General features: G+C 64.5%; 2 protein-coding genes across 5 annotated transcripts; one reads left to right on the top strand and one right to left on the bottom strand.

Annotated features, from left to right (window-relative positions):
- Nucleotides 1-27: 27 nt before the first annotated feature.
- NUMA1 (nuclear mitotic apparatus protein 1) lies at nucleotides 28-24,230 on the bottom strand. Of its 2 annotated transcripts, none has more exons than XM_063328100.1 (26): nucleotides 23,881-24,230; nucleotides 19,824-19,896; nucleotides 19,142-19,230; nucleotides 17,018-17,097; nucleotides 16,226-16,308; nucleotides 16,065-16,145; nucleotides 15,689-15,773; nucleotides 14,803-14,923; nucleotides 14,028-14,185; nucleotides 13,248-13,365; nucleotides 11,466-11,583; nucleotides 11,024-11,164; nucleotides 10,775-10,897; nucleotides 7,165-10,314; nucleotides 6,505-6,546; nucleotides 5,034-5,102; nucleotides 4,779-4,889; nucleotides 4,466-4,684; nucleotides 4,213-4,370; nucleotides 3,836-4,079; nucleotides 2,348-2,627; nucleotides 2,096-2,232; nucleotides 1,742-1,945; nucleotides 1,299-1,409; nucleotides 1,042-1,209; nucleotides 28-741 (listed from the first exon to the last, which is right to left on the bottom strand). In XM_063328100.1, exons 2-26 carry the CDS (start codon nucleotides 19,863-19,865, stop codon nucleotides 706-708), a joined length of 6,168 nt encoding a protein of 2,055 aa, XP_063184170.1. In that variant the 5' UTR covers nucleotides 19,866-19,896; nucleotides 23,881-24,230; the 3' UTR covers nucleotides 28-705. The 2 variants fall into 2 exon arrangements, with proteins under 2 accessions (XP_063184170.1, XP_063184161.1); XM_063328091.1 differs by lacking the exon at nucleotides 23,881-24,230 and adding an exon at nucleotides 22,838-22,981.
- A 283-nt stretch (nucleotides 24,231-24,513) lies between these two features.
- Nucleotides 24,514-27,626, top strand: LRRC51 (leucine rich repeat containing 51). Of its 3 annotated transcripts, none has more exons than XM_063328191.1 (6): nucleotides 24,514-24,566; nucleotides 25,466-25,563; nucleotides 26,324-26,508; nucleotides 26,587-26,735; nucleotides 26,816-26,967; nucleotides 27,209-27,626. In XM_063328191.1, exons 1-5 carry the CDS (start codon nucleotides 24,541-24,543, stop codon nucleotides 26,928-26,930), a joined length of 573 nt encoding a protein of 190 aa, XP_063184261.1. In that variant the 5' UTR covers nucleotides 24,514-24,540; the 3' UTR covers nucleotides 26,931-26,967; nucleotides 27,209-27,626. The 3 variants fall into 3 exon arrangements, with proteins under 3 accessions (XP_063184261.1, XP_063184251.1, XP_063184245.1); XM_063328181.1 differs by having other exon boundaries at nucleotides 27,191-27,626; XM_063328175.1 differs by having other exon boundaries at nucleotides 26,816-27,626.
- The last annotated feature ends 58 nt before the right edge of the window (nucleotides 27,627-27,684 follow it).

Genomic DNA, 27,684 nt, shown 5'->3' with positions numbered 1-27,684 from the left:
TGGGAGGAAGAAGCCGGGACACCCACAGCAGGAGAAAAATACAATTTATTTACAAGTAGAAACACTTTAAAAATGCCACCTTCCCCCCCCCCCCAACCCCGACACACACCCCCTGGCAGCGGCAGGTGGGGGGGGAGCTGGGGTCCTGCTGGCTGCTGCGACTGGCACTGCCCAGCCTGGCTGTCCCCGTCCCCAGGGGCTCCCAACCCCAGGGAGGAGGCTGGGGGCCCTGGGGACACTCCAGCCCCGCTCTCTCTGGGTCCCTGGGGCTGCAGGAGCCCCCCCCAGGGAGGGCTCAGCCCCAGCCTGGCATAACCCCCGCAGCACAAACACCCCCCTGCACCACCCCCCCCTGCACTGCCCTGCACCCAGGGGTGTTTCCAGCTCACAGACAGCCCCGGGGCCGGGGGGAAATAACCCTCTCCTGCCCCCTCTCTACGTGCATCCCCCCCCACCCCGGGCTGGGGGCAGGAGAGAGACGATGGCGGGGGCAGGAGGAAGGATGCTGGGGCCCTGCCCTGTTCAGGGGTGACGGTGGGAGGTGCAGGGCAGTGTCACATGGGGAAGGTGGCCCCATCTATTCCGCCCCCCCCCCCAGTGCTGCTGGACCCTTGGGGATGTGCCTACAGCACCCCGGGGGGGGGGCAGGGAGAGGCGAGGGGGCGCAGGCTAGGGCCAGGGCAGAGCCGGCAGCAGGGGGGACCCTCAGAATTTTGTGTCCTTGAGCGATCGGCGGCCAGTCTGGAAGGGACAGAGCAGAGAGCAGATGTCAGTGAGGGGGGGCAAACCACAGCCCCGGGGTGGGGGGGTGCTGGGCCCACGCTCAGACCCACCTCCCTCCATGGCACTGCAGGGCCAGGGACATGCCACCCCCTGACAGCAGGGACTGGTCCCCACATTGTCCCCATGAGCCCAGAGCAGGGGTTTAGGGGTACTGGGGTGAGCGCGTGCTTCCCCTCTTGTCCCCCCCACACTGCGGGGGGCTCAGGAGCCTGCCATGGGGGGCTCAGTCAGGTGCCGTGGGGGGGTGGCGGTGCCTACCTTGCCCTTGGGGGACTTGGCGGTGGCGATGCGGGGCGAGCGGCGGGCGCTGCCGTGGGGGGAGTTCTTGGGGGTGGTTTTGCGGCCAGCCGCCCGGCGCAGCAGGCTGTTCCCCAGCTTCTTGGGGGTGTTGAGGATGCTGAAGGCCATCGACTGGCGCCTCTCGGCCTGCGGAGGAGGGGAGGCAGGACCGTGAGCTCGGGGTAGAATGGAGTACGGGGGTCCTGACCCCTCTCTTTCCAGAGCTCGCTGCTCACCTGCTTGCTGGGGGGCTGCTGCTCACTCCTCCGGCTGAGCTGGGAGCTGCGCCGCTCGCTGCGGTCCCGGGGGGTCTGGGGGCGCGGGAAGCAGCTGGTTGGCTTCTTGGACTGGAAAAGGGACAAGCCAGGACTGTCATCTGGGGAACAAGAGCCCCGGGGCCACCCTCCCTTGGGAGCTGGTGGCAAAGGAGGGGCTGCGGGGGGGGAAGGGGCAATGGGGCAGCAGGGCCTAGGGAGCCGCGGGGCCTTCAGCCCTTCCCCGCCTGAACCAACCCTGAGGGTTGGCCCCAGGAGGGGCCATTCCCGTAGCCCCCAGCAGCCCCTCAACATCTGGAGAACATCTGCAGCTGCCCACCAGCCCTCTTGTCCCCTCGTCCCCTATCTGGGCTCCTGGAGAAGCTGGGGACTAGGCGGGGGGGCTTGCAGCAGGCTCAGCTCACCTCGGGGGTGTCGGGGCCCTGGTGGGACTCGTCCGACCGGCGTTTGCGTAGCTGCCGGGTGGCGATGGTGCCGGCCAGAGTGCTGCGCCGGGTGGCCATGCCGGCGGCGATCTGCGAGGGCTGCATGCTGGCACGCCGCAGCGTCTCCTTCGGGTCGCCCGTCTTCATCTCCTCGTCCGTGATGGTCCCCAGGGAGTTGGAGGGCTGGGGAGGAGGCAGGGACAGTGCCAAGGGGTGGCCAGCAAGGCTCCCTGGCTCTGTGGCCCCCGGGGCTGCCCACCAGCCGCTCCCCAGTCCCCGTGCCCCCTCCCCAGTGCTGGAAGGGGCAAGCCTTTTGTCGTCCCCCCCACTTACCCTGCTCTCCAGAGGGTAGCAGGTCTTCAGGTGGGGCGGGCAGGCCCGATTCCGCTGCTGCAGCTCCGCAATGCGATTCCAGTCATCCAACTGCTCCGGCTCATCCTGGCACGTACCCAGGTAGATGCTGCTCCGGCCTAAACCCAAAGCAAAGAGGGCTGAGGGGGGTGGTCCCAGCTGAGGAGCTGCCCCCCCGGCAAGCCAAGGCAGGGCCTTCCCGGCTTGTAGCCCACCCCCCCTGCCCACACGCACCGAGGCTGGAGCTGCTGCCGCCCTGCCCGCGCCGCAGGGAGCTGCGAGTGACCGGCCGGTAGCCGGGAAGGCCCAGCAGCGCCGAATTGCCGGGGGTCTCCTGTGGGGAGGAGGTTTCCAGCTTGACGAGGGACTCCTGGGAGGAGAAGCTGGCGAGGGAGCGGGTGGAGGCAGCCGAGCGCAGCCGGGCCTTGCCAGGAGCAGCGTTGGGGGGCTGAGCTGCCGGGATGCTGCAGAAGGAGACGTCGGCGCTGTCTGGTTCCTCGGTCTTGGCCTGTTTCTGGGAGGGGAAATGCAGAGATCATAGAATCATGGGATGGTTTGGGTGGGAAGGGACCTTAAAGATCATCTCATTCCACCCCCCTGCCCTGGGCAGGGACACCTCCCACCAGCCCAGCTTGCTCCAAGCCCCGGCCAACCTGGCCTTGAACCCCTCCAGGGATGGGGCAGCCACAGCTTCTCTGGGCAACCTGGGCCAGGGGCTCACCGCCCTCACAGCCAAGAATTTCTGCCCGAGATCTCAGCTCAGTCTCCCCTCTTGCACTGGAAACCCCTTCCCCCTCGTCCCATGGCTCCCCTCCCTCATCCAGAGTCCCTCCCCAGCTTTCCTGGAGCCCCTTGAGGGACTGGAAGGGGCTCCAAGGTCTCCGCGGAGCCTTCTCTTCTCCAGGCTGAACCCCCCCAGCTCTCTCAGCCCGTCCTCCCAGCAGAGGGGCTCCAGCCCTCCCAGCATCTCCGGGGCCTCCTCTGGCCCCGCTCCAGCAGCTCCGTGTCTCTCCTGTGCTGAGGCCCCAGAGCTGGAGGCAGCACTGCAGGGGGGTCTCCCCCGAGCAGAGCAGAGGGGGAGAATCCCCCCCCTCACCCTGCTGCCCACGCTGCTGGGGATGCAGCCCAGGCTGTGGGGGGGTTTCTGGGCTGCCAGCGCATGTTGCCAGCTCACGGCCAGCTTTTCCCCCCACCCCCAGCACTCCCAAGCCCTTCTCTCAGGGCTGCTCTCCATCCCTCCATCCCCAGCCTGGGCTGGCACCAGGGGCTGCCTTCACCCAGGTATTAAACCCCCCAGCCCATCCCAGGGTCCCTTGGCAGGCGCTGGAGCAGCCTGTGGGGTGCTGTGCCCTGTGGCTGCTGTCCCAGGGGGCGAAGAGGAGGGGAGGAAGCAGATAAAAAGCTGCACCTCCCAGGCCCCTCATCCTCCTCCGCTGCTCACTCCGCCCTCATGCCACGGCCTGTGAAGGACAGACGGTCCTCGGGACAAGGCATCACAGGGGTGCAGAGTTTGGGAGCACAAAGAGCCCCACAGCAGCTCGGGCTTCTCGAGACGGCGGCAGCCCCAGCCACCCATGGGAGCAAGGGAAGGCAGCTCCCCCGAGCCATCCCTGGCTTTGCCTCCATTCCCCAGCGAGCCCCGGGGCTGCAGGGCACAGAAAACCACGCACAGAGTTCCTGCCCCACGGATCCCTCCCTGCCCTGCACCCGGGGGCCGCTCACTTTCGTCATGGTGATGTTGATGGTGGTGCGGCGCCGGGCTGAGCGGGTCTTGCAGCCAGAGTCGAGCGAGAGGTCGCCCAAGGATCCGGCGCTGGTCTCCAGCCGGGATCGCGTGCGGCTGGGGATGGGGGTGAAGTAGAGACTCTCCAGGGACTCCACCTTGCGGGGCAGCCGCTGGGACGCCAGCGACTCTTCGCTGCCCGGTGGCAATGCCGAGGCCTCTGACTGCGAGCGGCCAACCTTCCTGCAGAGACGGGACACGAGGGCAGCACTGACAGCCTTACCAGGACATCAGGGAATAGCGAGGATGGGGGTACACCGGGTTTTGGTGACACTGGTGGCAGTACGGGCTCTGCCGAGCCGTGCCATGCTGGTACCTGGTGGAGTTGAGCGGCTGCGCTTCATCGAGGCTGAGGTCAAGGCTGTCGGTGCTGAGATCGGCCGGGTTCTGGCGGAAAGGCTCCCGGCCCTTCAGCGTGTCCGTGGTCACCTGGAACTTGCCAAGCTCCCGGAGCTGCTGATTGGCAAACTCCACCTGGACGGGAAGCAGGGAGGGATGGATCCTCCGAGCGAGCCAGCAACGGAGGCAAGGAGGAGGAGGAGGGTGAAGACCTGCCATGCCGTGCCCACCTGAGCCTCCAGGCTGCGGACCTGGCTGGTGAGGTTCCTGCAGCTCAGCTCCGACTCCTTGGCCTGCAGGACGCTCTGCTGCAGCTCCTTGGCCAACCTCTCCGACTCGGTCCGGAGCTCCGCGTTCTCCTTCTGCAGATGCTCCATGGCCTTCAGCTTCTCCGCCAGGTCCTGGTTCTGCTGCTTCTTTGCGTCGTAATGAGTTTTTGCCTTCTCCATCTAGGAGAGAAGGAGAGAAAACCCATCAAGCTTCCCCGCAGGGCGCTGTCCCGGCGGGACGGGGACGGCGGGGCAGTGCCAGCCCCCGGGATACCTGGCCTTTGTAGTGCTCGGCCGCCTGCTCCTTCTGGGCGAGCTGCGCCTGCAGCTCTGCCACCTTCTCCTGCTGGCGGGTGGCCTCTGCCTGCAGCTCCCCTTCCAGCACCTGCGGGCAGGGAAAAGACTGGGTCAGAGGCACCCTGCACCCCCTCCTTGCCCAGCCGAGCCCCCCACATCCCTCAGGGGGTGGCCACCAACAGCCTCAGGGCTGGGCCCAGCTCCGGTCCCTGGGTTTTTGGTCCCCGTTTACCTTAACCCTCTGCTGCTGGGAGCGGGTGGCCTTCTCATGCTGGGTCAGCTTTTTATTCAGCTCCTCCACCTGGAAGAGCAGGGCTTGGTTAGACCGGCTCCGGGCACAAGACTCCCGAGCACATCCCTCCCCTCCAGCCAGGGCCAAGAGGAGAATTCCTGCCCCGGGGGGGTGCTCAGCAGCGCCCATGGCCACGGAAGCTCCGGGTACAGCCGGCACTTTGGTTAGCCCGCTCGATTCAGGCAGCCACAGCAACCCCCCATTAAGTCTTCACAGGGAAGGGGTTGGTGCTACCCCAGCGTCAGGAGCAGCCGCGCACTGGAAGCGAAGCCGAGACCCCTTTAGGCGGGAGGGCGAGGGAAGCCGCTGCGGTTACGCAGTGCCCCGGTCCCAGAGCCGCATCTCGCTGCCAGCTGTTCGCTGTCAGGGGAAGAGCAGGAGCCCAGCCCACCCCGGGCATCCTCCATGCCAAATCTCAAGCCACAGAGCTCAAGGGGGGCCCGTGCTGGCTCGGAGAGGGAGGCAACCCATGCCAAAGGGGTGCTCCTGCGGTTCGGGAGTGGAGAGGTGACACCACGGAAGGGCCAAGGAACCCTCCCGAGGCCTGCGGCTGCACTGTGAAGTCCTTTGGCAGCGCAGCAGCGAGCACGTTCACCACCCGGGTACCCACAAGCTGCGGACCCATGGATGGTACATCACTCATAGCAAGGGGAGACACCACCAGACCCTGGCTGCTGCGAGCTCCTGCCCGGCCCAGCTGGGCTCTCCCGGCTCCAGGGGATGCTCGGGGAGCCCCCATCCCTCATGGCCACAGCCACGAGGCCTCTGCGGGGTCCCTGGGCAGCTCAGGCTGTGACCATGGGGGCAAACTAAGCCGCGTAGGGAAACGGCTTTTCCAGCGTCATTTCCCAAGTGCTAACCCACACCATCCCACCCCTGGCCACATCTGGACTGCGCTTTCTGGGAGCACAGCCCCCTCCTCCCGGCACCTGCCATTCCTGCCAGCTGGGCGAGGGGCTGAACCTCAGCTAAAGAGCGGGGTAAAAGGGATGGACAGCAGGAATGGGGAGATCCCAGCCCTGCCCCCCCCCGCCCCAGCAAATCCGCTCTCTCTGAGAGCAAGGTATCACAGGAGCAACGGTCCTGTGTCAAGAAGTCCCGGATGCCCTTGGCAGCCAGTCACTGTCATCATGCTGCCTGCGGCATGCCCCACAGCCATGCCGGGAAGGCAAAGCAAGAAGCCGTGCCGAGCCCCGGGCACCACCGTGAGCGGGCAGGCCGCAGGTCTGGGCCCCAGTTCCTATTCCCCAGGGATGAAGGGACGAGCCCAGAGACCTGGAGCCAAGCGCCCCACGGCTGGGTCCCCGCGGCAAACAGTTCCCGAGAGGAGAGGGTGGCTCCGGTGGGAAGCGGCAGCAGCTAGGGCCATGCACCGTCACCGTTTAAGCAGCTGGCACTTCGCATGCGTTACCTGCTTAGCTTGTTCCTTCCGAAACACCTCTAGCTGCTCCACCTGCGAGCACAAAAGGCAGAAGTGAATACGCAGCCAGCGTGGAACGGGCTGCCCTTCTCAGGAGCACCCATCCCCTTCACACCCAAGTGTTGCTCAGGGAGCGTGTCCCAGATCCCCAGCTCCTGTGCTGAGCAGGAGGCTGAGGATTCTGGGAGGACTTGGGGCAGTTCAGCCTGGAGAAGAGAAGACTCCGCGGAGACCTCGGAGCCCCTTCCAGTCCCTCAAGGGGCTCCAGGAAAGCTGGGGAGGGACTCTGGATGAGGGAGGGGAGCCATGGGACAAGGGGGAAGGGGTTTCCACTGCAAGAGGGGAGACTGAGCTGAGATCTGAGGCAGAAATTCTTGGCTGTGAGGGCGGTGAGCCCCTGGCCCAGGTTGCCCAGAGAAGCTGTGGCTGCCCCATCCCTGGAGGGGTTCAAGGCCAGGTTGGCCGGGGCTTGGAGCAAGCTGGGCTGGTGGGAGGTGTCCCTGCCCAGGGCAGGGGGTGGCACTGGGTGGCCTTTAAAGGTCCCTTCCCACCCAAACCATTCTACAACTCAGGGGTGTGCAGGAGACCAAATGGACCCCTTTTCCCGGGGGTATCCCCCCCACCCAGCAGGGAGGTGGCAGGAGCCCCTACCTGAGCCGTCAGCCTCTGCCTCTCCTCCAGCAGCTTCCTCTTCTCCTCCCGCGCCGCCGCCTTGCTGCTCTCATACTCCTTGCTCACCGCCTCCAGCTTCCGCGCCGCCTCCTCGGCCTCCTGCTGGCTGTTGGCCACCAGCTCCTCCGACGCCGACCGCAGCCGCTCCAGCTCCCGCGCGTGCCGCTCCCTGGCCTGCCCCAGCTCTGCCTCCAGCCGCTGCTGCCCGCGGCTCCGGCTCTCGCCGAGTCCCCGGTTCTCCTCGGCCAGCCGAGCGTTGGCCTGCTGCAGCCCCGCCAGCCGTGCCGCCGCCTCCGCCGCCTCCGCCTGCAGCCGCTGGACGGCCCGGTCCTGCTCCGCCGACCGCTCCCGCAGGGATGACACCTCGGATGCCTCCAGCTTGGCCCGTGCCAGCTCCGCTTGCAGAGCGGCCAAAGCTTTCGCCCTCTGCTCCATGTCCTGGCGGTGCTGGCTCTCCAGGGAGGAGCGCTCAGCCTGCAGCTGCTGGCAAAGGTGCTTCAGCGCCGGCAGCTCCCCGGCGAGCGCCTGGGCGCTGCCGAGCTCCTGCTGCAGGGCGGCGAGGAGCTGCTCCTTCTGGAGGCATTTGTCCTGGCAGACCTTCACCTCCTGGCGCAGCTCGTCCTCCCGCTCACTCTGGCAGTGGCGGTCCCTCTTCAGGGCCTCGATGGCCAAGCGCTGCTTCTCCATCTCCTCCTGGCACCGCTGCACCTCCACCTTCATGAGCGAGCACCTCTCGGCCGCCCGGGAGGCGGCGGTGGCCATCTCCGTCTGCAGCACCCGCAGCCTCTCCTCCAGCTTCTTGCTCTTCTCCGACTCGGCGACGATCAGGCGCTTCAGCTCCTTGCTCTCCCCCTCCTTCTCCGTCACTTGCCGATGGAGGATGGAGACCTCGTGCTCCAGGCTGTCGATCAGGCTGTTCTTCCTCTCCATCTCCTGAACGCACTGGGACACTTGGTCTTTCCAGCCCTCCTCCGACCGGCCCTTCTCCTGCACGACGGAGCGGAGGGACGCCAGCTCCTTCTCGGCGGCGGCGACGGCGGTTTTGCTCTGCGTCAGCTCCCTGCCCTTCTCCTGCAGCTCCTTCCGCAGGGCCTCCACGGTGCCATCATGCAGAGCCTGCACCGACCTCGAGGCCTCCAGCATCTTCTGCAGCTCTGACGCCTTCTCCTTCTGCTGGGCCGCTTCCCTCCTTGAGGCCTCCAGTTCCGCTTGTTCCGCTGTGGCCGCCTCGGCCGCCGCTCGCTCCAGGGTGGCCATAGTCTCCTGCTGCTCCCTGCACTTCTGCTCCAGCTCCTCCACTTGCAAATGAAGCGCCTGGATCTCCTTCAGCTTCTCCTGGTAAAGGTCTTGGCTCGAGCCGGCCTCCTGCTCCCTGTGACGGGTCTTTTCCTCCAAGCTTTTGAGGGACATCTCCTTTGAGCAGGTGGCCTTGACGCTGTGTCCCTCCACGTCCCTGCTCCGGGTGGCCTCCGAGAAGCCCTGCAGCTCGTTGTCCACCTTGGGTAGCTGCTCCTTGGCTGCTTCTGCCGAGGCGAGCTCTCCTTTCAGCTTGCTGACCGTCTTCTGCAGGTCCCTCAGCTCCTCGCCCTGTGAGAGGTTTTTCTGACGGAGCTCCTCCAGCTGCCCTTCCCTCTCCTCCATCAGCTCCCGGGCCCGGGCCAGCTCCTCCCGGTGCACCGACCTCTCCACCCTCTGCTCGTTGAGGGAGTTTTGCAGCTGGGCCTCCAGCTCTGCCTTGCGGGCTCGCTCGGCGGCGCAATCCGCTTTGCCCCGTTCCACCTCCTGTCGCAAGCGTTCGGCTTCCTCCTCCCGGCACGCCAGGTCCCGCCGGTGCTCCCGCAGCGTCTCCTCCAGCCTGCTGCCCAGCAGGGTCACCTCCCCAGACAGCTTCTTCACCTCCCCATCCAGCTCCAGCTCCCGCTGCCTGCTGGCGGTGGCCGCCTGGGCCAGCTCAGCCTCCGCACTCCGCAGCCGCTCTACGGCAGCTTCCAGCTCCTTGGATTTGGCCTTTTCCTGGGAGAGCTGCTGGGAGACCCCCTCCAGCGCCTCGGTGGCTCTGCAGGCATCTGCCTCAAGCCCGGCCGTGCGCTGGGCTGCAGTTTGCTCCGTGATGGCCATCTTCTCCCGCAGGGAGGAGACCTCGGCCCTCAGCTTCTGCTCTTCACCCTCTTTCTCCTTTGCCCGTGCCTGGGCGCTGGACAGATCGGCCTGGAGGGCAGCCAGCCTCTCCTGGTGCTCGGTAGCCAGGCGCTCTGCCCGGGCCTCCAACGCGGCCGCCTTCTCCTGCTCGGCCTGTAGCTGCTGGCAGACCCGGCCATGCTCCCGGCTCAGCGCCTGCATCTCCTCCTCCAGCTGCCCGCGCCCTCCATCCTGCGGAGCCGGCTCCTGGCCCTGCACCAGCTGCTGCCTCTCCGCCTCCAGCTCGGCAATCCTGGCCAGGCTGCCCTCCAGGCTCTCGGCCGCCCGCCTCTTCTCGTCCTCCAGGATGCCCTCGGTGTTCCGCAGGGATTCCTCCAGGAAGAGCAGCCGCTCCTGCAGGCGGGTGTTCTCCCGGGCCAGCCTCTCCCTCTCGGCCAGCCGCTGCTGGCTCTCCTTCAGCCTGCCCTCCAGCTCCCGCAGCTGGGCTTTCAGCCCCTCCGCCGCTCCCTGCTGCCGCTGGGCGCCGAGCTCCAGGATCCTGGCTTCCAACTCACCAACCTTGCGGCTCAGCTCAGCCTTCTCCGCCGCCGAGGCAGCCTGGCTGGCATCCTGGGCCTGCGCCATGGCCTGCAGCTGGCTGCTGAGGGACGCGTTGGCCTCCTGCAGGTGCTGGAGCTGCTGCAGGGCAGAGTCTCTCTCCCGCAGGGTCTTCTCGTGCTGGGCGTCGAGGGCAGCCAGCCGCCCGGCCTCGGCCTCCCGGCCTTGCAGGTCCTGCTCCAGCACCTCCCTGGCCCGGTGGCTCTCGGAGAGGGAGCTCTGGAGGCTGGCGACGAGGCCGCCCAGCTGCTGCTTCTCCTCCTCGAAGCGGCCACGTTCGGACTGCAGGGCTGCCTCCCGCTGCTGCTTCTCCTCCTCCAGCCGCAGGACGGTGGCCTGGAGCTCGGCCCCTTTAGCGGCGAGGCTGGACACCTCTTGCTTCAGCTCTTCCAGCTGGCAGAGAGAAGAAGAGGGGAGGGGAAACAACACACGCACCCCCAGGCATTACTCGAGCTGCATCGAGCACTCTCACCGGAGACTCACGTGCTGCGTCCCGGCGCCTGCCTTCCCTCCCGGCGCCCCCCCAGCGCACCCTGCTTTCCCCTTAGCCTTGCGCCGCTCTGCTCTCTCAGACCAAATGCCTTTTCTCACCATGCAGGAGCCGCTCCCTCCACAAGCGGCCCATGCTACGGGAGGCTGCGGGAGCCAGCAGCTACCTGGGAGCAGCATTCCCAAATCCAGCACAGAGTGCTCAGCCCCATAACTCCCATCTAGGAGTGGAGAGCAGCCGGCTCTGCCCCACACAGATTTGTGGTGCACCCCTCAGCACCCACCCTTCTCCCCAGCTAGAGGGGTTTCCCACCCGAGCGCTGCCTGCCCTCACTGTGGGAGCTCTCTGGGGACCCAACCGTACCTTCAGGACATCCCCCAGGACCTCTCCCTTCTGCTGGGCACCGCAGTCCCCCAGCTTGGCCAGCTGGTCCTCCAGCAGGGAAATCTTCCCCTGCAGAATCTCAATCTTCTCTTCCGAGCATTTCTGGGGACAGAGACGTGAAACTGAGTGCCGCGCGAGGCGAGGGAACGAAGCAATGGGAGGTGAAGTCACCCAGCTTTATTCCACACCGGCACCCACCACCCCGGCGGCACCCCGGGGTCCCCTCACCTTCTCCTGCAGGGCAGCACGCAGCTCGCTCTCCAGCTGCCCCTGCTTCTCCTGCGACTGCGCCAGGGCCGCATTGTGCTCTTCCGAGAGTTCGTTCAGGGCTTCCTGCAGCTGGACCAAGTGGCTGGCGATCTCCCGCAGCTGTGAAGGGGCAAATCCCCCATCAGAGAGCGCCCACGCTGCCCAGAGTTCTGCTCAGCTCCCTTCTCCCGAGCGCTGAGCACTGCAGCTCCACACAGCCCCTATTTCCCGCCTCCACGGTTCCCCTTTGGATGAGGATCTGGAGCCCAAAGCAGACTTGGTCACTGGGACAACGCCACAGGAGGCCAGCAGCAGAGCCAAAAGCAAGCCAGAGTCTGGCACTGCTATCAAACCCTCCCCCCTGGTTCCCACCACAAATGCCTGGGCTGTGGGGATGCAGAGAGGACACAGCGCCCCGTACCTTGAAGGAAAGATCCCCATTCTCCTCGGAGAGCTGGTTGATTTTTCGGTCCATCTGGCCTTTTTCAGTCTTCAGGTCCTGGCACTGCCTGAGGGCCTCGTGCAAGCGCACCAGCAGGCTGCGGGAGAGGATGTCATTAAAGCGGGGGGTGCAAACCTAAGGCAGGTGAGGACTTTGCTGGGGACCGACGCTGCTGAGGAAACTAAGGTACCGAGATATCTCTGCGCCATGGTGAGAAACTACTGTAAATTCAGCTCTAAACTGATACGTCGCAAAGCGGAGCAGAGATAAGCCATGTTTGTGCTTTGCAGGAGTGTGACCACTCCGAACCGAAGGCAGAGGCAGCTGACGGACGCCAGCCACCCCTCTGCAAAGTGAAATAAGTGAGGAAAGGACAAAAAAAGGCATCACGGCACCTGCCAGCGGAGGCTGGGCGTCCTTCCCAAGTAAACACGGCGCTGCACAGGGACAGGGCAAAGACCAGGACACAACGCAGCAGGCAACAGAATTCCAGTGTGCCACACAGCCCAGTTCAGATCCGATCAAATTGGATCAAACTGGAGGGCTAACAGCTGGGCAAGGGGCTGGGGTCGGGAGCTCCAATATCACCCAAAAGCTTTCAGCGATGCAGAGCCCATCTCAGAGCTGGGAAGGCCAAGCAGGCTCTTCTGGAGGTGGGCGAGACCCACGCAGGCCTTCTCCCACAACAGGGATGGCTCTTCCCGTGACACGTTCAGGTTAAGGAGCGGGCACTCACAACACACTGTGTGGTTTGGGACTGGCTCCCTGCCCACTGTGATAAAAAAAGGGCTACGGGCCGTAATCCCAGAGATGCTCCAAGCCGTTACAACAGCATCGGAGCTGGCTTGGCTCCCATCAGGAAGGCTTTCTGCTCCACGCTTTAGTCCAGATTAACGGGCAAGAATCCCCTTGGCCCACCACGGAGGGAGGCACAGCTACGCCCAGCCACGAGGAGCAGCAGCACGGCTGGCACAACCGCAGCCTGGGCTGCATCCCCAGCAGCGTGGGCAGCAGGGCGAGGGGGGGGATTCTGCCCCTCTGCTCCGCTCGGGGGAGACCCCCCTGCAGCGCTGCCTCCAGCTCTGGGGCCTCAGCACAGGAGAGACACGGAGCTGCTGGAGCGGGGCCAGAGGAGGCCCCGGAGATGCTGGGAGGGCTGGAGCCCCTCTGCTGTGAGGACGGGCTGAGAGAGCTGGGGGGGTTCAGCCTGGAGAAGAGAAAGCTCCGCGGAGACCTTGGAGCCCCTTCCAGTCCCTCAAGGGGCTCCAGGAAAGCTGGGGAGGGACTCTGGATGAGGGAGGGGAGCCATGGGACGAGGGGGAAGGGGTTTCCGCTGCAAGAGGCGAGATTGGGCTGAGATCTCGGGCAGAAATTCTTGGCTGTGAGGGCGGTGAGCCCCTGGCCCAGGTTGCCCAGAGAAGCTGTGGCTGCCCCATCCCTGGAGGGGTTCAAGGCCAGGTTGGCCGGGGCTTGGAGCAAGCTGGGCTGGTGGGAGGTGTCCCTGCCCAGGGCAGGGGGGTGGCACTGGGTGGCCTTTAAAGGTCCCTTCCCACCCAAACCATTCCCTGCTCCTATGACTGCCGAAGCCATCTCCTCCCTGGGGTGCAGCTGCAGAGGAGGTGGTAAAGAACAACAGGAAGGTTTTCCCCTCACCCCTGTTTTGTGCATTGCTGGGGAAGAGACAGAGAACACAGAGCCCGGGGACGTGGGAGGGACAAGGACCAGCCTAGCAGGAGGGTGCACATGTCCCCGGAGGATTACCTCTCGTTCTTCTCCCTCAGCTCCTCCATTTCCTTGGGCTCCTGCTGGTCTGCAGCTTGCTTCTCGTTGAGCAGGGCCAAGCGGTCAATCCGCTGCTGCATCATGGTGATCTGAGCCTCTGGGTGGGAGGAAGAGACAGCAAGAGAGGGCCCATTACCATCTTTTTATGTCACCTGAAACCCCCCAAACACAGCACGGTGGAGGATATCTGTCCTTCTCCCAGGCGGGTGAGGAGCCGCTGCACAGACACCACCTGAAGCAGGACACAGAAGAGCCAGGCACTGCTGCTCCGCACGGGTGTTGCTTCAATCACGGCTTTTGTTGCCCAGGATATACAGGGGAATACGAGAGGGAAGAAGGAACCTGCAGCCTCCACACACGTCTGGGGAAATCCCCAGTGCAGAGAGAGTTTTAGATGTGGATGGCGAGACTCCTACGCCTGCCAGCCTGCTCCAAATCTTTTGGCAGAGGGACCAGCAGCCATCTCCCAGAGATGCTCCAAGCTGTTACAACAGCATCGGAGCTGGCTTGGATCCCATCAGGAAGGCTTTCTACACCACGCTTTGGTCCAGATTAACGGGCAAGAGTCCCCTTGGCCCACCACGGAGGGAGGCACAGCAAACCGCGAGCTGCCCCATCTGCTCTGGAAAGCCAAAGAGCTCCAAAGCCGTGAGCTGTGCTCACGTGGGGTCAAAACCATAACGAAGTCACAGGAACCAGACGAGGTCTCAGCCCTGCAGAGCCCTCCCCATGCCCCAGGCCATCCCGCTACCCACTGACCCTTCTCTGTGATGAGCTTGCGATTCTCTGCCAGCTCCACCTCCAGCTCATCCCGGTTCTCTCTCTCAACAGCCAGCTGCTTCTTCAGCCGTCGCAGCTGAAACTGGGGGGTCTGCATGACGTCCCCCATGGGCGAGGACGGAGGGCCGGGCAGCATGCTGCAGAGAGGCACGCCATGTAACTCGGTCAGCTGGAGCCAACGGGAGGGCACCATCCCTCCCCATGCAGCCAGACCCACTCCGGTTCCCCCATCCCAGGGGCAGGTTCCAAGTAATCCCTTTGATGCCTCATCACCCTGGCAGAAGGGATGCTCTCCTCATCTTGAGGAGCCTCTAAGTGTCCGGCACGAACCTTCAAAACCAGTTCCAGGGCAAAGCCTCCATCTCCCTTCCCACCACAGCCAGAGCCCCACTGCAGAGCACTCGGCTTGCAAGAGAGAAACTCCTTCAGCACATCCAGCAGCAACACAAGCCTGGTCCTCCCAAACCCACCCAGGGCAGGAGAGGAGCCACAAGCTGCTCTGGGAGGTTTCTGTGTTCGTTAGGCTGAAATGAGCTGGGCTAATAGGAGCTAATTACAGCCTGACCTCAGCCCACCACCACACATCCCCATGTCAAGCCTGAGGAGTTTACAACAGGCCAGCACCACGGCAGAAAGGGGGTCTCTGTCGAGTCAGCGTGCACCCTAGTGACATCTCCGGGTCCCAGAAGCCACCCTGTCTGTCCCCCTCCTCCCCTCAGTCCCCCTGCCGGCAGCCAAGAGGCTGGGGACGTACTTGTTGGCGCCGGAGGAGGAGGCAATCTTCTTCAGCTCCAGGAAACGCACCTCTCGCTTGTGCGGGAGGGAGAGCAGCGGGGAGTGCTCCTCGGAGCTGCTGCTGGACGAGGGCAGCGGTGCTGGAAATCAAAAAAAAAAAAAAAAAAAGCAAGAAGCAAGTTGTGATCTTCACCTTCCTGCCAGAAGGGAGGGTTTAGCAGCTGAAATCCCTGATGCGCAGGGACTGCAAATTCCAGCGGGGACGGATCAGCCCAGCCGAGAAAGCCATAAACCCACTTTACATCCCCGTTCTGCCAGCTCCACGGACCTGCCCCGGCACTCCGCTCCCACCACGGAGCTGTGGGCTTCCCACCCGCCTCGCTCCTCCGGGGAAAGCACATTTCAGCTCGGGATGCCGCCAGTGTATATATATATCTATATACCTTATATCAGCAGGTATAAGGCAGCCCGACTCTCAAAGAAGAGCTTACAGGGGACAATTTCGTAGTGCTCAGTCCCGGGGTGAGGGGATCTGGATGGTGGTGCTGCTTTTATGGCTCAGCAGCTATAGCAGCACAAACGGGAAAAACCCCAATGTTTTTACATTCCAGAAAAGGGTCATCCATGCCAGTTGGGTGCTGCCAGCATTGGGGCCGTAAAGGAAGATGCCAGCAGCGCTCAGCGCTCGTGCTATCCCACCCTGCTGCTCTCCGCAAGGTGATGGTCTGTTTCTGTCCCACTTCCAGCTGGCACTCGGACACCACTCGGGCAAACACGTTACTCTGGGTGCTGCTTTGGTACCAACTAGGAGAAAAACATGCCCAGTGCCTGCTCTGCCTGCACAAGGCTTGGCCCGTTACTCCGGGCTGGTGCCACAGCAGAAGCAGGCAGGGCCCAGCGCTCACCTTTCCTCTGCAGAAACGTCTCCAGATTCTCGTTCAGGCTCTCCTCATTGTCCAGCACAAATGTGAGGATCGATGCCAGCTCAACCTGTGGCGGAGGAGCCGCAGGGTCAGCGGCTCTGCTGCGGTTCGCAGGCAGAGCAGCGCCGGCCGGGCAGCAACCACAGCGGGCAGCCCCCTGCCTGCCCGTGCCTGCACCCGCAGGTGCCCGCACTCGCAGTCACGAGCCTTTGATTGCCCAGATGCGCCGGCAAGAACCACAGCACCCACCCAGCACCATCCTTCAAGGGGACCCGAATATGAGGGCAGGTCTCAGAGCACCCCCCAAAAGGCATCTCCGCTTCCCCCCGCGCCAGAGGGGGAACCCAGAAGAGATTACCTGGGTCTTGTAGTCAAACTCATTCCAGTCCCTGGGGCTCTTGCAGCTCATGGAGGTGTGATACAGGAGCAGCACGGCCACCTGAAATAAGGCAGGTAAGTGTCACCGACCCCAGGTTGGTCAACGGTGTTGTCTAGGAATAAAGCATGCCCCGCGGTTACCTTGGCCAACGCCAGCTCCTCTCCCCCCAGGAGTTCCTGTGCCGACACCAGGTTCTCCGCGGCCGATTTGTGCTTGCAGTGCTCTGCAATGGAAAGCAGGATTCCCGGTCACGCAGCAGCCCCCGCCGCCGGGCACTCTGCCCGCCAGCCCTGGCACACAACCATCCCCCAGGGTGACAGGCTGGGGGGCACCGTGATGGATCCCCGAGAAGGGAGACGTGGGGCAGGCTGGGCTCAGGGGCTGAGCCCCTCGTGCTCCATTAACGCTGATGGGATATTTTTCCTCCCTGGCAAGTTCCCCCTCGGTCCCAGCCTCCCCACCTCCCCCTCGGCATCTCTCTGCACCTTCTGCTCCTCCACCCCCAGCACAAACTGAACCCCATCTATGGAGGGTGGGATACAGCGTCTCCTCTTCCAGGAGAGGCCGAGCAAAAGCATTTTCCCATTTACCCTTCCAGGATTCCTGCTCAGGTAAAGGTTTTCCAGTGGGATTTGAACAGCTTGAGGCCAGGCCCCGGGTGAGGAATGCTGCCCAAAGCAGCATCACTGGAGCAGCCACCGACACCCTGCCCTTCACCCCCTGGACTTCCTTTGCATGAAGCCCGGGCTCCAGCACGGATTTCCATGAGGAATCTTTCCTTCCCGGGTCAGGGCAGCCCCGCCTGCACCTCCTGAAACTGCTGATGCAGCAGGGGGTGGTCACTTTGAGGCGGGGGGAATAAAGACACAAAACCAGACCCCCGCAGAGGTGGCAGGCACCGAGCGGCCACTTCCCCTGGCGCCGGCTCTTACTCTGCAGGAAGCCACGGATGAAGGAGATCCTCTCCGGCAGCGGCTGCTCCAGCACAGACTCCCCCTCCTCACTCCTGTGGCTAGAAGAGGACACGGGTTGCGTTAACGCTTTGCAGAGGGATTAAACAAACAGTGGTTTGTTGTTTGTTGGGCAGTTTGTTTGGGGTTTTTTTAGTTTGGTTTGGGGTTTTTTTGGGTTTTTTTTGTTTTGTTTTTTGGGGGTTTTTTTTGGTTTTTTGTTTTGTTTTTTTTTTTGCAACAGAGCTTGCTGAGCAAGGGGCTGGCTCTTGAGCAACGCAGCACCCATCTGCCATATGGCTCCGTGCCAGGTCGGGTGGCGAAGCAAAAGCCAAGCCCGCCGTGGTACCCAGGAGCAGGCGCAGACGCTCCCCGCAGCCCCGACAAACATGGCTGCGTTTGGTGAGCAGCCAGAGCCAGGCAGACAGGTCCCCCCGCCTCCAGCGCGTGTGCCGGAGCGCTGCCGGCCTCTGCCGTTTCCTCCTCCGCCTGCCAGCCCCGGCATCCGCCGCGGCAGAGGGAGCCAAGGGTTTTCTTGCTATTGCAAAGTGTCACCATTTGTGGGAAATGGCGTTTGGGAGACGTGCAGACCCCGCTCCCCTCCGGGTCGCTGCTCTAAAACCCACGCTGGATTTAGGGGGTGGGGCCGAAGCTGCCTCTTGCCGCTCTTGTTTGAGACCACGCTCTTCCTCGCCAGCTCAAACTGAGACAGTGGGCCTAAAACCCGTGCCAGCCGTGCTCAACCAGCGCTGCTGTGGTTCCTTCGGTTGCTCCCAAGGCACCGAAAGCAGGGACTTTGCCCGGGAAAGGGGCCGGAACAAGGATTTTCTCATCCTTATGGGTTTCCCAGACCGCCCCCCCATGCTATGGGGAGCTCCCCAGCTCAGCCGGCTGCCGCGGTGTCCGCCCCTGTTATCAAGCTACAGTCAGGCCTGTTTAGTGAGCACACGCCGCCGGAGATCCCGGCTAATCTGAGCTGGAGCACAGACCCAGGAGATTAACCAGGTCTGACTAAATATATCCCCTCTGCAGGCGGCTCCTTCCTCCCCACCCACAGCAGGCAGATCCCTGCTCCGAGCAGGCTCTCGTTACAGCGCGCGGGAGGTAATTATAGCAGACAGGCTCCCACAGAGCCTCTCGCCGGAAGGGTTTGAAAGCAATGCCGCGCTCGGAGCTGAGCGGCAGCCTCGAAGCCTCCCAATTTGCCTCGCCAGCTCATTAAAGACGCGCAGCCAGAGCGGAGTGTGCTCAGTCCTAGCTCCAGTGCCCATTACGGCTTGCAAGTTTTAATCGCTCTGGCTCACAGGCAAGGAACGCAGCTCCTGACGGAGGCGTTCCTCCCAGCCCTGTCCAGCCGCCTCGGGTTCCGGACGGAGCAAACAGGCTCTGTCCTGCCCGTATTGTACTCAGAAGTCGTATCTCTGACGTCCCCAGAGAACAGGAGCACTTCGTGGGGCGGGAGCTGTCATTATTAAAGCTGCTTTACAGACCCAAGGCTTCCTCTCAGGATCCCAAGGCTCAGGAAAACTTGCTGTTTTCTCACCCGAGCAGCGTTTATGAAAATAAAGCTTCTCCCGTGCAGCTCCAGGAGTCCCCACGCCGCTGGCATCAGTGCTCAGCTCTTTGCTTCAACACCAGGAGCGAGCCCAGACGTCAATGCCAGACACGATATTGAGCCTCCAACAACAGAAACTCTGGCCAAAATCCCACCCAGGCGGCTCCATGGGGTCCGACAGCTCTGCCTGGGGCTCCGCGGGCAGACCCCAGCCGCGCAGGGCTGTGGGGCAGACTGGGGAACAGACCTTCTCCCAGCTACCTCAAAAGCAGGTTTCTCTGGAGGCACATCATCTACATACGGAGGCTTCCAAGTGGGGCGGCCCAAAAGCCTCACCGTCCCACGCACGGTGGGTTTACGTGCGGAGGAGCCACGGCGCGAGGGCAGGAGCCTCCTGTTGCATTGCTGCAGGCTTCAGAGCACGCCCAGCAGCAAGCACTGCTTCCACAGGTGCTGTGCTCCGCCAGAGCCTTGCATGGAGGAGCCGGAGATCCAGCAGCAGGGCTGGCAGAGGATGAATTCCCCAGGGGCCCTTGGCTCCCTGTACTCACATTTTGTTGATGATCCTGATGAAGACGTTACAGTCCTGGAGCTGTGACAGATCATTGAGGGGATCAGTAGAAACTTTTGTGCTGTTCACCTAGAAATGGGGGGAGACGGTCAGAAGGCAGAAGCCAAAGTCGCACCACACCACCCGCCACCTCCCAGTCCTTGTAGGGGACAGCCAGACCCAGCTGGGTGCGAAAGCAAAGCCAGCCCTTCCGACCACCCCTGCCCTGGCAGAGGCTGAACGCAATCCCCACGGCTCCACAGCCAGACAGGCCGGCACAGGTCTTCTTTAACACGCTGCGACACTTTGCTCAGACACTGCACCGCTTTGCGAGGCAGATCCAACAGCCCCTTCGTGGTCCAGCTGCCGCTCACTTCCCAAGCCTGCTGCCTGCTCCGGGCTCGGTGCCGGCTCCCGGGCAGTTTCCATGACCGGACCAAGCCGTTCCAGCATTTCTGGTTATTCAACAGGAGCAAAGCCTCTCCTGCAAACACCCACCTGCCCGGGAACAGCAGGGACTTGGCTGTCCCGGGGCCTGCCCCAGCCACAATTTCCCCCTTAACCGGCCACAGCATCGTGTCCCCAGGGAGCCACCAGTGCCAGCGCCGGTGCCAGCTGGGACCCAGCCGGGCAGCGCGTCCCACCTACGGAGCAAGAGACGGCAGAAGAGAGGGAGGCTTTACCCAAGCGAGGAGAGCCGCGGCTCTCGCACCGTGAAGAGGCATCTTGGCGAGGCTGCCAGGTCACCGCCCGGACCTAGGAACACCAACAAAGGGGGAAAAAAAAACACAAAAGCAATTAGGGCCAAACATAGTAATTACATTAACATACAGCTTGCACACTGCGCCAGGCATTCATGTCCGTCCAGGGAGGATCTACCCTCCGTGCCTGGCCGGCTGTGGTAAGCAGCCAGGTCCTCTCCCGCAGACCCCTGCGGGATTTACCCCTGGAGATCGGGATTCCCCACGGGCAAGGCTCAAGGGAAAACCGCTGCTCGGGCTCCTCATCCCCAGCACCCCCTGCCATGCCTCCCTCCCTCCCCAGCACCTCCAAGCTCCTCTTAAATTTCTTTTCAGAGGAATTTAAAGGCCTGGCACTCTGGGAGCTCGCTGAGACCCCGTGCCCAGGCAGGTCCCCCTCGCCACCGGTTTCAGCCCTGGGGAGAAGGGCAGTGTCCCATTGGGCCTGTCTTTCAGGTCACACTGCGGTGACACAAAACAACTGGTCACGGCTCTGGCCAGCTGGCACCGGCACCTGCCGTCACCCCGAGGGATCCTGCCCCCCTGCCTCGCCGTGGGGCACCGGGGGTGGCCGAGGGCTTCCCCATGGCTGTGCCAAACCACGGGGCTCCGCTGCCCAAGACAGGCTGGAGGCAAGGAGCCCGACCTGGGCACCCCACAGGCTCCTGGCGCAGGGGCCGGCAGCTCGTCGGCACTTGCTGCCCACCCGGGGACAGTGTTGTCCCTGCCACCAGTCACAGCTGAGCACCGGCATCGCTGCCAGGACTGCTGGCATCCCAGGAAAATTCACCTCCCTCTAGAAAACACAAGCAGCAACTTTGGAGAGAGACAGCATCGTTCAAATCCCAAAAAGTTTGGCATGTGTAGGGATGCCATGCAAAGAACTGCGGTGGTCCTGCGGGATGAGCGAGAGCAGGAAGAAATCCCCCAGCGCTGTGCGAAGGGGCAGCTGGCCCCAGCGGGACAAAGTGGCCACAGATGATGGCCTGGCCCCTGAGGAGCAGAGGGGCACTGGGGACCAGTAGCAAACAAGCACCCAAACTGGGCAGGACAACCGGCTGCAGCCAGGAGCGTGGTGGGAGCTGTGGAGAGCGCGGGCTGACAGGCCTCGGCAGGGGGAGGGATCTCCGCACAGTGGAAGGAAATTTAAAGAGAGAAAGAAGGAGGGAACCCAGGCTGCTGGGGGTGCAGAGCTGGCCTTGCCTGGGAAGGGCTGAGGTCCCACCGTGGTACTGCCCGCAGCAGCTCCGGCTTCCTTCCAGCTGTGTGGCCACCAAAACGCTGGTGGAGCAGGAGCTGGGGCTCCCTAGTCCCCCAAAGCCCCAGGTGCCACCACCCTCAGGGGGCAGGCAGGCTGCCCATGCTGGCCCTGCCTGGGTCACTGTCGTGGGGGCTGGAAGGAGCCTGCAAAGGTCATCTGGCCCCAAACAAGCCCAGCGAGGTGGTGGTCAAGCTGTCGGAGTGCTGCCAGCTCCCCTTCCCACTGCTGCTGAGGAGAACCACCTCCTGGGGCGGGGGGAGACCCCCAGGCATCGCCGCACAGGGTGGGAGCGGGGATGAGCCAACCCACTGCCCCCACGATGTGGGATCACTGCCAGGTCCCCTCTGCGGCGACCTTTGCCTCCGCACCGGCTGTCCCTGTGCCATCCTGGTAATCCTCCCAGCCAGGGAGCTGCTGGGAGCAGACCTGAGCAGAGATGGGGGCCGAACAGAGCCCCCCCTACCAAAAATCACCCAGGTGGGGAGGGTGCTCCTCAGCTCCTTGCCCCATATCACACCCTGACCCCCTCACTGCGACGGGCCGGGATCTGCAGCCGTTCCTGGGAGCGCCCGGCACACCACGGCCACCTGGGTTTTGGGGTGCACGGAGCACCCACCGCCTCCATGAGCTCAGCTGGGACGCACAGGATCTTCGGCGGGATAGGTCCTCCCTCCCATTTGGCTAAAAACCAGCTCCTCTGCCCCACGGCTGCGGCACACAGCCTCTCGGCACCCACCACCCCCTCAGACGGGCATGCAGCAGGACCAAACCAGGACCTCTCCCCAAAAATCCAGCCAAAACCTCTGGGCAAAACGCGCGCGCCAGCCCCGAATGCAGACTTCCGCCAAGCACACCCAGCCTGGGCTGGGGTTTACCAGAGCCGGGCTGCAGAAGTGCCGGTGCCCTGCAAGAGGCCAGGACAAGCACGGCTGTGCTCCTGCCCCGGTCACAGCCTGGCTCAGCACCGGCGACATCGGCTTCCCCGAGCCGTGCTCGCCAAGTGCCGGAGACAACAACATGACCCTCTGTGGGGAGATGCCGCTTGCACTACGCCTGGATCCGTGCGAGGGCAGAGTGGACACAGTTGGGGAGCCCGGCGTGTGGGCACAAAGCACGGCACCGACCGCTTTCCAGCCACATCCCCGGTGGGGAAGGGTCTGGCGGGAGAGGGAGCGACGAGCGGTGGGGGCGGCATTGTCCTTTGCCGCTTTCCCTGAGCGCCCGCTCCGGTCAAAACACAGCGTTACGCAAGCCCGCGCCTCCGGAGCTCCCGACGACGCGCCGACCTGCTGGAGGGATGCACCCGCAGAACCCCCCGGCTGTCGTGGGGCAGGGGGGTCCTGCTGCTGGAGGCATCCAGCAGCTTGCCCAGGCAGGGTGGGCGACCCACGGCAGCTTTCCCCCCGGGGACAGGCCCACAGTTGGCGTGGGGAGGAGGCGGCGGGGGGGCCCGAGCTCCCGGATGTTGGCGAAGCCAACACGGCCGCCCGCGTCCCAACAACAGTCGGGGATTCGCACCTCGGGGGCTCGCGGGGCACTGGGGTGGGAGCCGCACGCTGTGGTGAGGCACTGGGGCTGGAAACCGGCGGGCTTCACCTCCCCCGCCTCCCTCCTCCTCCTCCTCCTCCTCCTCCCCCGCCCCAGCTCTGTTGGAAACAAACACGGAAGAGGGATAAAGTCTTTGTTGGGGCCTTACCGGGGGCGTGTGGGGTTTAATCCGCCATGAGCGCCAGCAGCCGGGGAGGGCCGGGGAGCCAGCGGCCACGCACAAAAGAAAAGTTGTTGGGCTTCTCTTCGGCGGGGCTGGCAGGCGACGGTTCCCCTTCCTGGCCCTGGGCCACCCCACGTCACTGCGCCGAGGCTGCGCTCGTTAAAGGCGCACGGCACAGAAAGCCGCCACCGCTGCTGGAGCGGCCACGGGGAAGGGGCAACGTCCCACCCCCACCATGGGCACACTCGCTGCCATAGAATCACAGAATCGTCAAGGTTGGAAGAGACCTTTCAGATCATCGAGTCCAACCATCAGCCCAACACTGACAAACCCACCACCAACCCATGTCCCTCAGCACCACGTCTGCCCGGCTTTTAAATCCCTCCAGGGATGGCGACTCCACCACTGCCCTGGGCAGCCTGGTCCAGTGCTCGACAACCCTTTTGGTGAAGAAATTTTTCTTAATATTCAATCTAACCTAATATTCATCACCCTGCCAGTGCCCTGGGTGACAGGCTGGTGGGGCCGGCACGGACCCGCATCCAGCCCCAGCACGGTGGCTCGCAGGGAGCCAGGGCCTTGGTCAGGAAGGGTGCTGGGCTCCCCACTACTATCCCCCATCACCCTCTGGAGCCACATCCCAGATGGTTCCTGAAAAATTCCCCCCCGACACACCCCCACAACAGCCACGGATTCAGTGGGGACCAGAGTAGTGCTGTGACCCGCTGCCAGCAGAGATGGCACCGAAGGCAGCTGGCCAAGGGGCTGCAGGACCCCCCTGGGACCCCTGACTCCTCCCAAAGCCCTGCCTGCACCCACAGCCCCCGGCTGCCTCCTGGGGCTGGCAGGGTGAGGAAGGGAGGCTCGTCCCTCACCACTCATCCAGGGACCCTCGGGAGCCATCCCCACGGGGTTTGGGCTGCTGAGGAGAAACTGGGGACTGCCCCGAGCGCGGCCCTCACCGCACCAGCCGGGAAGGGGCCAAGGTACACGGACCGACTGGACCCGGCTGAAGAAGTTTCTCCTACCTGATGGGGAGGCGAGGACAAGCTGGGCCCAGGGCGTCGTGTGGACGAGGCGCAGCCCTTGGCAGGTGGCAGCCGTCAGGCCTTTCTCCGGCAGCGCACTAATCCGGCTCCCGCTGTGGGGCCGTCAAATGGCGGCAGCTCCTCTATCGAGCCCCACGGCCAGCGGAGGGAAGCTCAGCCCCACTGACCCACACAGCTAGGCCCCAGCGAGCACCGGCCCCGGTCACCCCGGGATGGCGACACCGGGAACGGGCCCGGGCCCCACTCTAGGCCCGGGCCCCCACTGAGGCCTCGGCTGGGCTGCAGGAACTACCGGGCCCACTGAGGTCGGACCTCCTGCCGCCAGTGACCCCGGCACCTCCCCCTCCCGGTTGGCACCTCCCCCTCCCGGTTGGCGCCTCCCCCTCCCGGTTGGCGCCTCCCCCTCCCGGTTGGCGCCTCCCCCTCCCGGTTGTCCCCCCGCCCCCACCCCGCCGCACCGCAGCAGGGCCGCCACCGCCCCGATTCAAACAGCAGCGCCCGCCCCCGCCGCCTCCCCATTGGCCGCCGCCGGGGCGTGGCGGGAGGGACTACCAATCCCGGCGGCCCCCGGGGCGCGGCGCGGGTCTCGCGAGAGCCGCGGGGGACGCCGGGAGCGGGTTGCCGTGGCGACGGCGGCGTATGGGGGAGGGGGGAGGGCGTGGAAGGTAGGGGGCTGCAGGGACGGGGCCTGGGGTCACAGGGACATGTGTGGGGCCGCGGAGAGGGGGCCCGGGGATATGTGTGGGGTCGCGGAGAGTGGGCAGGGGGTGACGGGGACACGTCTGGGGCGGCGGGGAGCGGGTCTGGGGAGACCGGGGGCATGTGCGGGACCAAGGGGAGGGGGCACGGGGTGACGGGGACATGAGTGAGGCCGCGGAGAGGGTGTCCGGGGGCCACGGGGACACGTGTGGGGCTGTGGTGAGGGGGTCCGAGGGGCCTGGGTACATGTGTGGGGCTGCGGGGAGGGGGCCTGGGGTCATGGGGACTCGTGGGGCGTTGCAGGGAGGGGGCCCAGGGGACATGGGGACACGCGTGGGACCAAGGGGAGGGGGCCCAGGGACATGTGTGGCTCCAAGGGTGGGGGGTCCGGTGGGGCACGGGGACATGTGTGGGGCCGCGTGGCGCAGGATCCCGGAGGGGTGGGACGGGGACACACGTTGGGGGGATACAGGGACACACATCGGAATGTGGGGAGGGGGCTCTGGGGGAGCATGGGGACATGTGTGGGGCCATGGGATGCCAGAGGGGGGGATAGGGACACACGTGGGGACCCAGGAGAGGGGGACCCTGGCATGGAGGGGGGGCACTGGGCTACGTGGTGCTGTGGGGAGGGGGCTCTTGGGGGCCACAGGGACATGTATGGAGCAAAGGGAGGGTGCTCCTGTGGGGGGTACAGCGACATGTGTGGGGCCGTGATGCTGCCATGGGGGGCAATGAGGACACACATGGGGCCATGGGGGTGGTCGGGGGGTGCAAGCTCCAGAGCCCTACTTGGGGTGGGGGACACCTGAGGGACCCTTGGGGGGTGGCGGCGGGGGCAGCAAGGGCCCACTCTGCCCCACAGGGCTCCTGCCCCACGGCAGGGGATGCTGTCCTTGGGGGAGCGCCCCGAGCTTGCCTCTCCCCTCGACTTCTCCTTCTGCTGCATCAGCTCCATCAAGGGTGAGTATGGCCACATAGGAGCTCCCAGCCCCACAGCAAGACCCTCACCCTCTCAGAGAGTCACAGACCGCTTTGTGCAGGAAGGGACCTTAAAGGCCACCCGGTGCCACCCCCTGCCCTGGGCACGGACACCTCCCACCAGCCCAGCTTGCTCCAAGCCCCGGCCAACCTGGCCTCGAACCCCTCCAGGGATGGGGCAGCCACAGCTTCTCTGGGCAACCTGGGCCAGGGGCTCACCGCCCTCACAGCCAAGAATTTCTGCCCGAGATCTCAGCTCAGTCTCCCCTCTTGCAGTGGAAACCCCTTCCCCCTCGTCCCATGGCTCCCCTCCCTCATCCAGAGTCCCTGCCCAGCTTTCCTGGAGCCCCTTGAGGGACTGGAAGGGGCTCCAAGGTCTCCGTGGAGCCTCGTCTTCTCCCAGCCTAGGCTGGGACCAGGGGTTGCCCCTCCCCAGGTGCAGGACCCTGCACTTGACCTGGTTGAACCCCATGAGGTTCACGTGGTCCCACCTCTCCAGGACCCTCTGGATGGCATCCCAGCCCTCAGGCGTGTCACCGCACCGCTCAGCTTGGTGTCACCTACAACCTTGCTGAGGGTGCCCCCGCTCCCACTGTCCCTGTCATTGATGGAGATATTGAACAGTGCTCGTCCCAGTATGAATCCCTGAGGGACACCACTGGTGACCCATCTCCATCGGGACATGGAGCCATTGGCCACCACCCTCTAGAAGTGACCCTCCAGCCAACTCCTCTCCCCACAGAGCTGCTGAGGGTGCAGCCCCGCGCTGGCCCCTTGCCCCCACAGCCCACCCATGCTCTGCGCCTCAACAACAACAGCCTGGAGGCCTTGGGGGGGCTGCCCCCCACCCTGGAGCAGCTGCTGGTGACCCCTGCACAGCTCCGCTGGCTCGACCTCTCCTTCAACCGTCTGACTGCCATCGACCCGGTATGCAGGGGAACTGTGCCTCAGTTTCCCTGGGGTGCAGGGGGGGTGTCCCGGGCTGATGGCAGGGGAGGTCCACAGGTCCTGACCACTTTCCGTGCCCTGCGGAGCCTCCAGCTGCACGGGAACAGCATCAGCAGCCTGGCCGAAGTGGACAAGCTGGGTGTCCTGCCCCAGCTGCGTCGCCTCACCCTGCATGGGAACCCCATGGAGGAACAGAGGGGCTACAGGTACCCTTGGGGGGGCCACTCTTACCCCGCAGGGAGCAAGGGGAGAGCCCCCACGCCCCACTGAAGCCCTATTCCCCCAGGAGCTACGTGCTGTCCCTGCTGCCCCACCTCACCTCCTTGGACTTCAGCGGCGTGACCAAGCAGGACCGTGAGGATGCTGCCAATGCCAGGCTCCAGCATGGCAAGAAGAAATAGGGGGGGCCAGGACACTGAGCCCCCGCTTCAGAGTGAAGTAGGTGGTGGTGGGGGACATGGGGAGGCAGGGTGGCACCCTGGGGAGAGGGACCTGAAAGTCCCTAGGTGCCACCAGCCCCCCAAGCCTGCCCTGACCCACCCACAAGTGGGATGTTGCCCTGCTTGGGGGTGGGGAGAGAGGGGGAACAGGACCTGGGCAGTCCCGGGGGGTGTCTGGGGCTTGTCCCTAGGCCCACAGCCCCATGTCACCCCCTGCCCAGGGGCGTCCTCTCAACCAGGGGACCCCGATGGAAGACAAGGCTCAACATCTGCCTTGAAACCTGCGGAGCGGCACCCAGAGACCCCCCACAGGCTCACCCAGGCCTTGGCTGCCTCCTGGGGTGACACTGGGGGTGGGGGTCCTGGGGGGGGGGGGGGGGGGGGGGGGGAGGGGGCAGCTGCCTCCTCTGGACCCCCCCATCGCCACCCCCCTGTGACTCCCTGCCCCTCCTAATCAATGCAGGCCTCAGCTAGGGGGGTGGCAGTTGTGGCTGAAGGCAGAAGGTGGCTCGTGGGGTTGTTTTCTATAAAAATGGGCCAAATCGGGACCATGGGGTGGGTGCAGGGATCAGCCCGACACAGCAACAGGAGTGCAGGTCCAGTGGGTCCCAGTAAGCAGCTGGGAGAGTAGAGTGGGGCTCCATGGACTTTGTCCGGAGCACAGAGCAAATCCCGTAACCAAAACAAAGGGAAGAGCTGTCCCTAAACAAGGGAC

The sequence above is a fragment of the Chroicocephalus ridibundus genome, chromosome 1, assembly GCF_963924245.1.
Source record: "Chroicocephalus ridibundus chromosome 1, bChrRid1.1, whole genome shotgun sequence".
Taxonomy (NCBI): Eukaryota; Metazoa; Chordata; class Aves; order Charadriiformes; family Laridae; genus Chroicocephalus; species Chroicocephalus ridibundus.
This window is presented reverse-complemented; position numbering and strand designations above follow the sequence as displayed.

Excerpts from the sequence above, each read along its gene's own strand:
- NUMA1 (XM_063328100.1), bottom strand. The coding sequence starts at position 19,865 with ATGCCTCTTCACGGTGCGAGAGCCGCGGCTCTCCTCGCTTGG. Across the intron at positions 17,098-19,141 it reads ATCAGGATCATCAACAAAAT|CCACAGGAGTGAGGAGGGGG; the intron begins GTGAGTACAGGG and ends GTCCTCTTCTAG. Across the intron at positions 11,584-13,247 it reads CTGAGGGAGAAGAACGAGAG|CCTGCTGGTGCGCTTGCACG; the intron begins GTAATCCTCCGG and ends CCTCTCCCGCAG.
- LRRC51 (XM_063328191.1), top strand. The coding sequence starts at position 24,541 with ATGGGGGAGGGGGGAGGGCGTGGAAG. Across the intron at positions 24,567-25,465 it reads GAGGGGGGAGGGCGTGGAAG|GGCTCCTGCCCCACGGCAGG; the intron begins GTAGGGGGCTGC and ends TCTGCCCCACAG. Across the intron at positions 26,736-26,815 it reads GAGGAACAGAGGGGCTACAG|GAGCTACGTGCTGTCCCTGC; the intron begins GTACCCTTGGGG and ends CTATTCCCCCAG.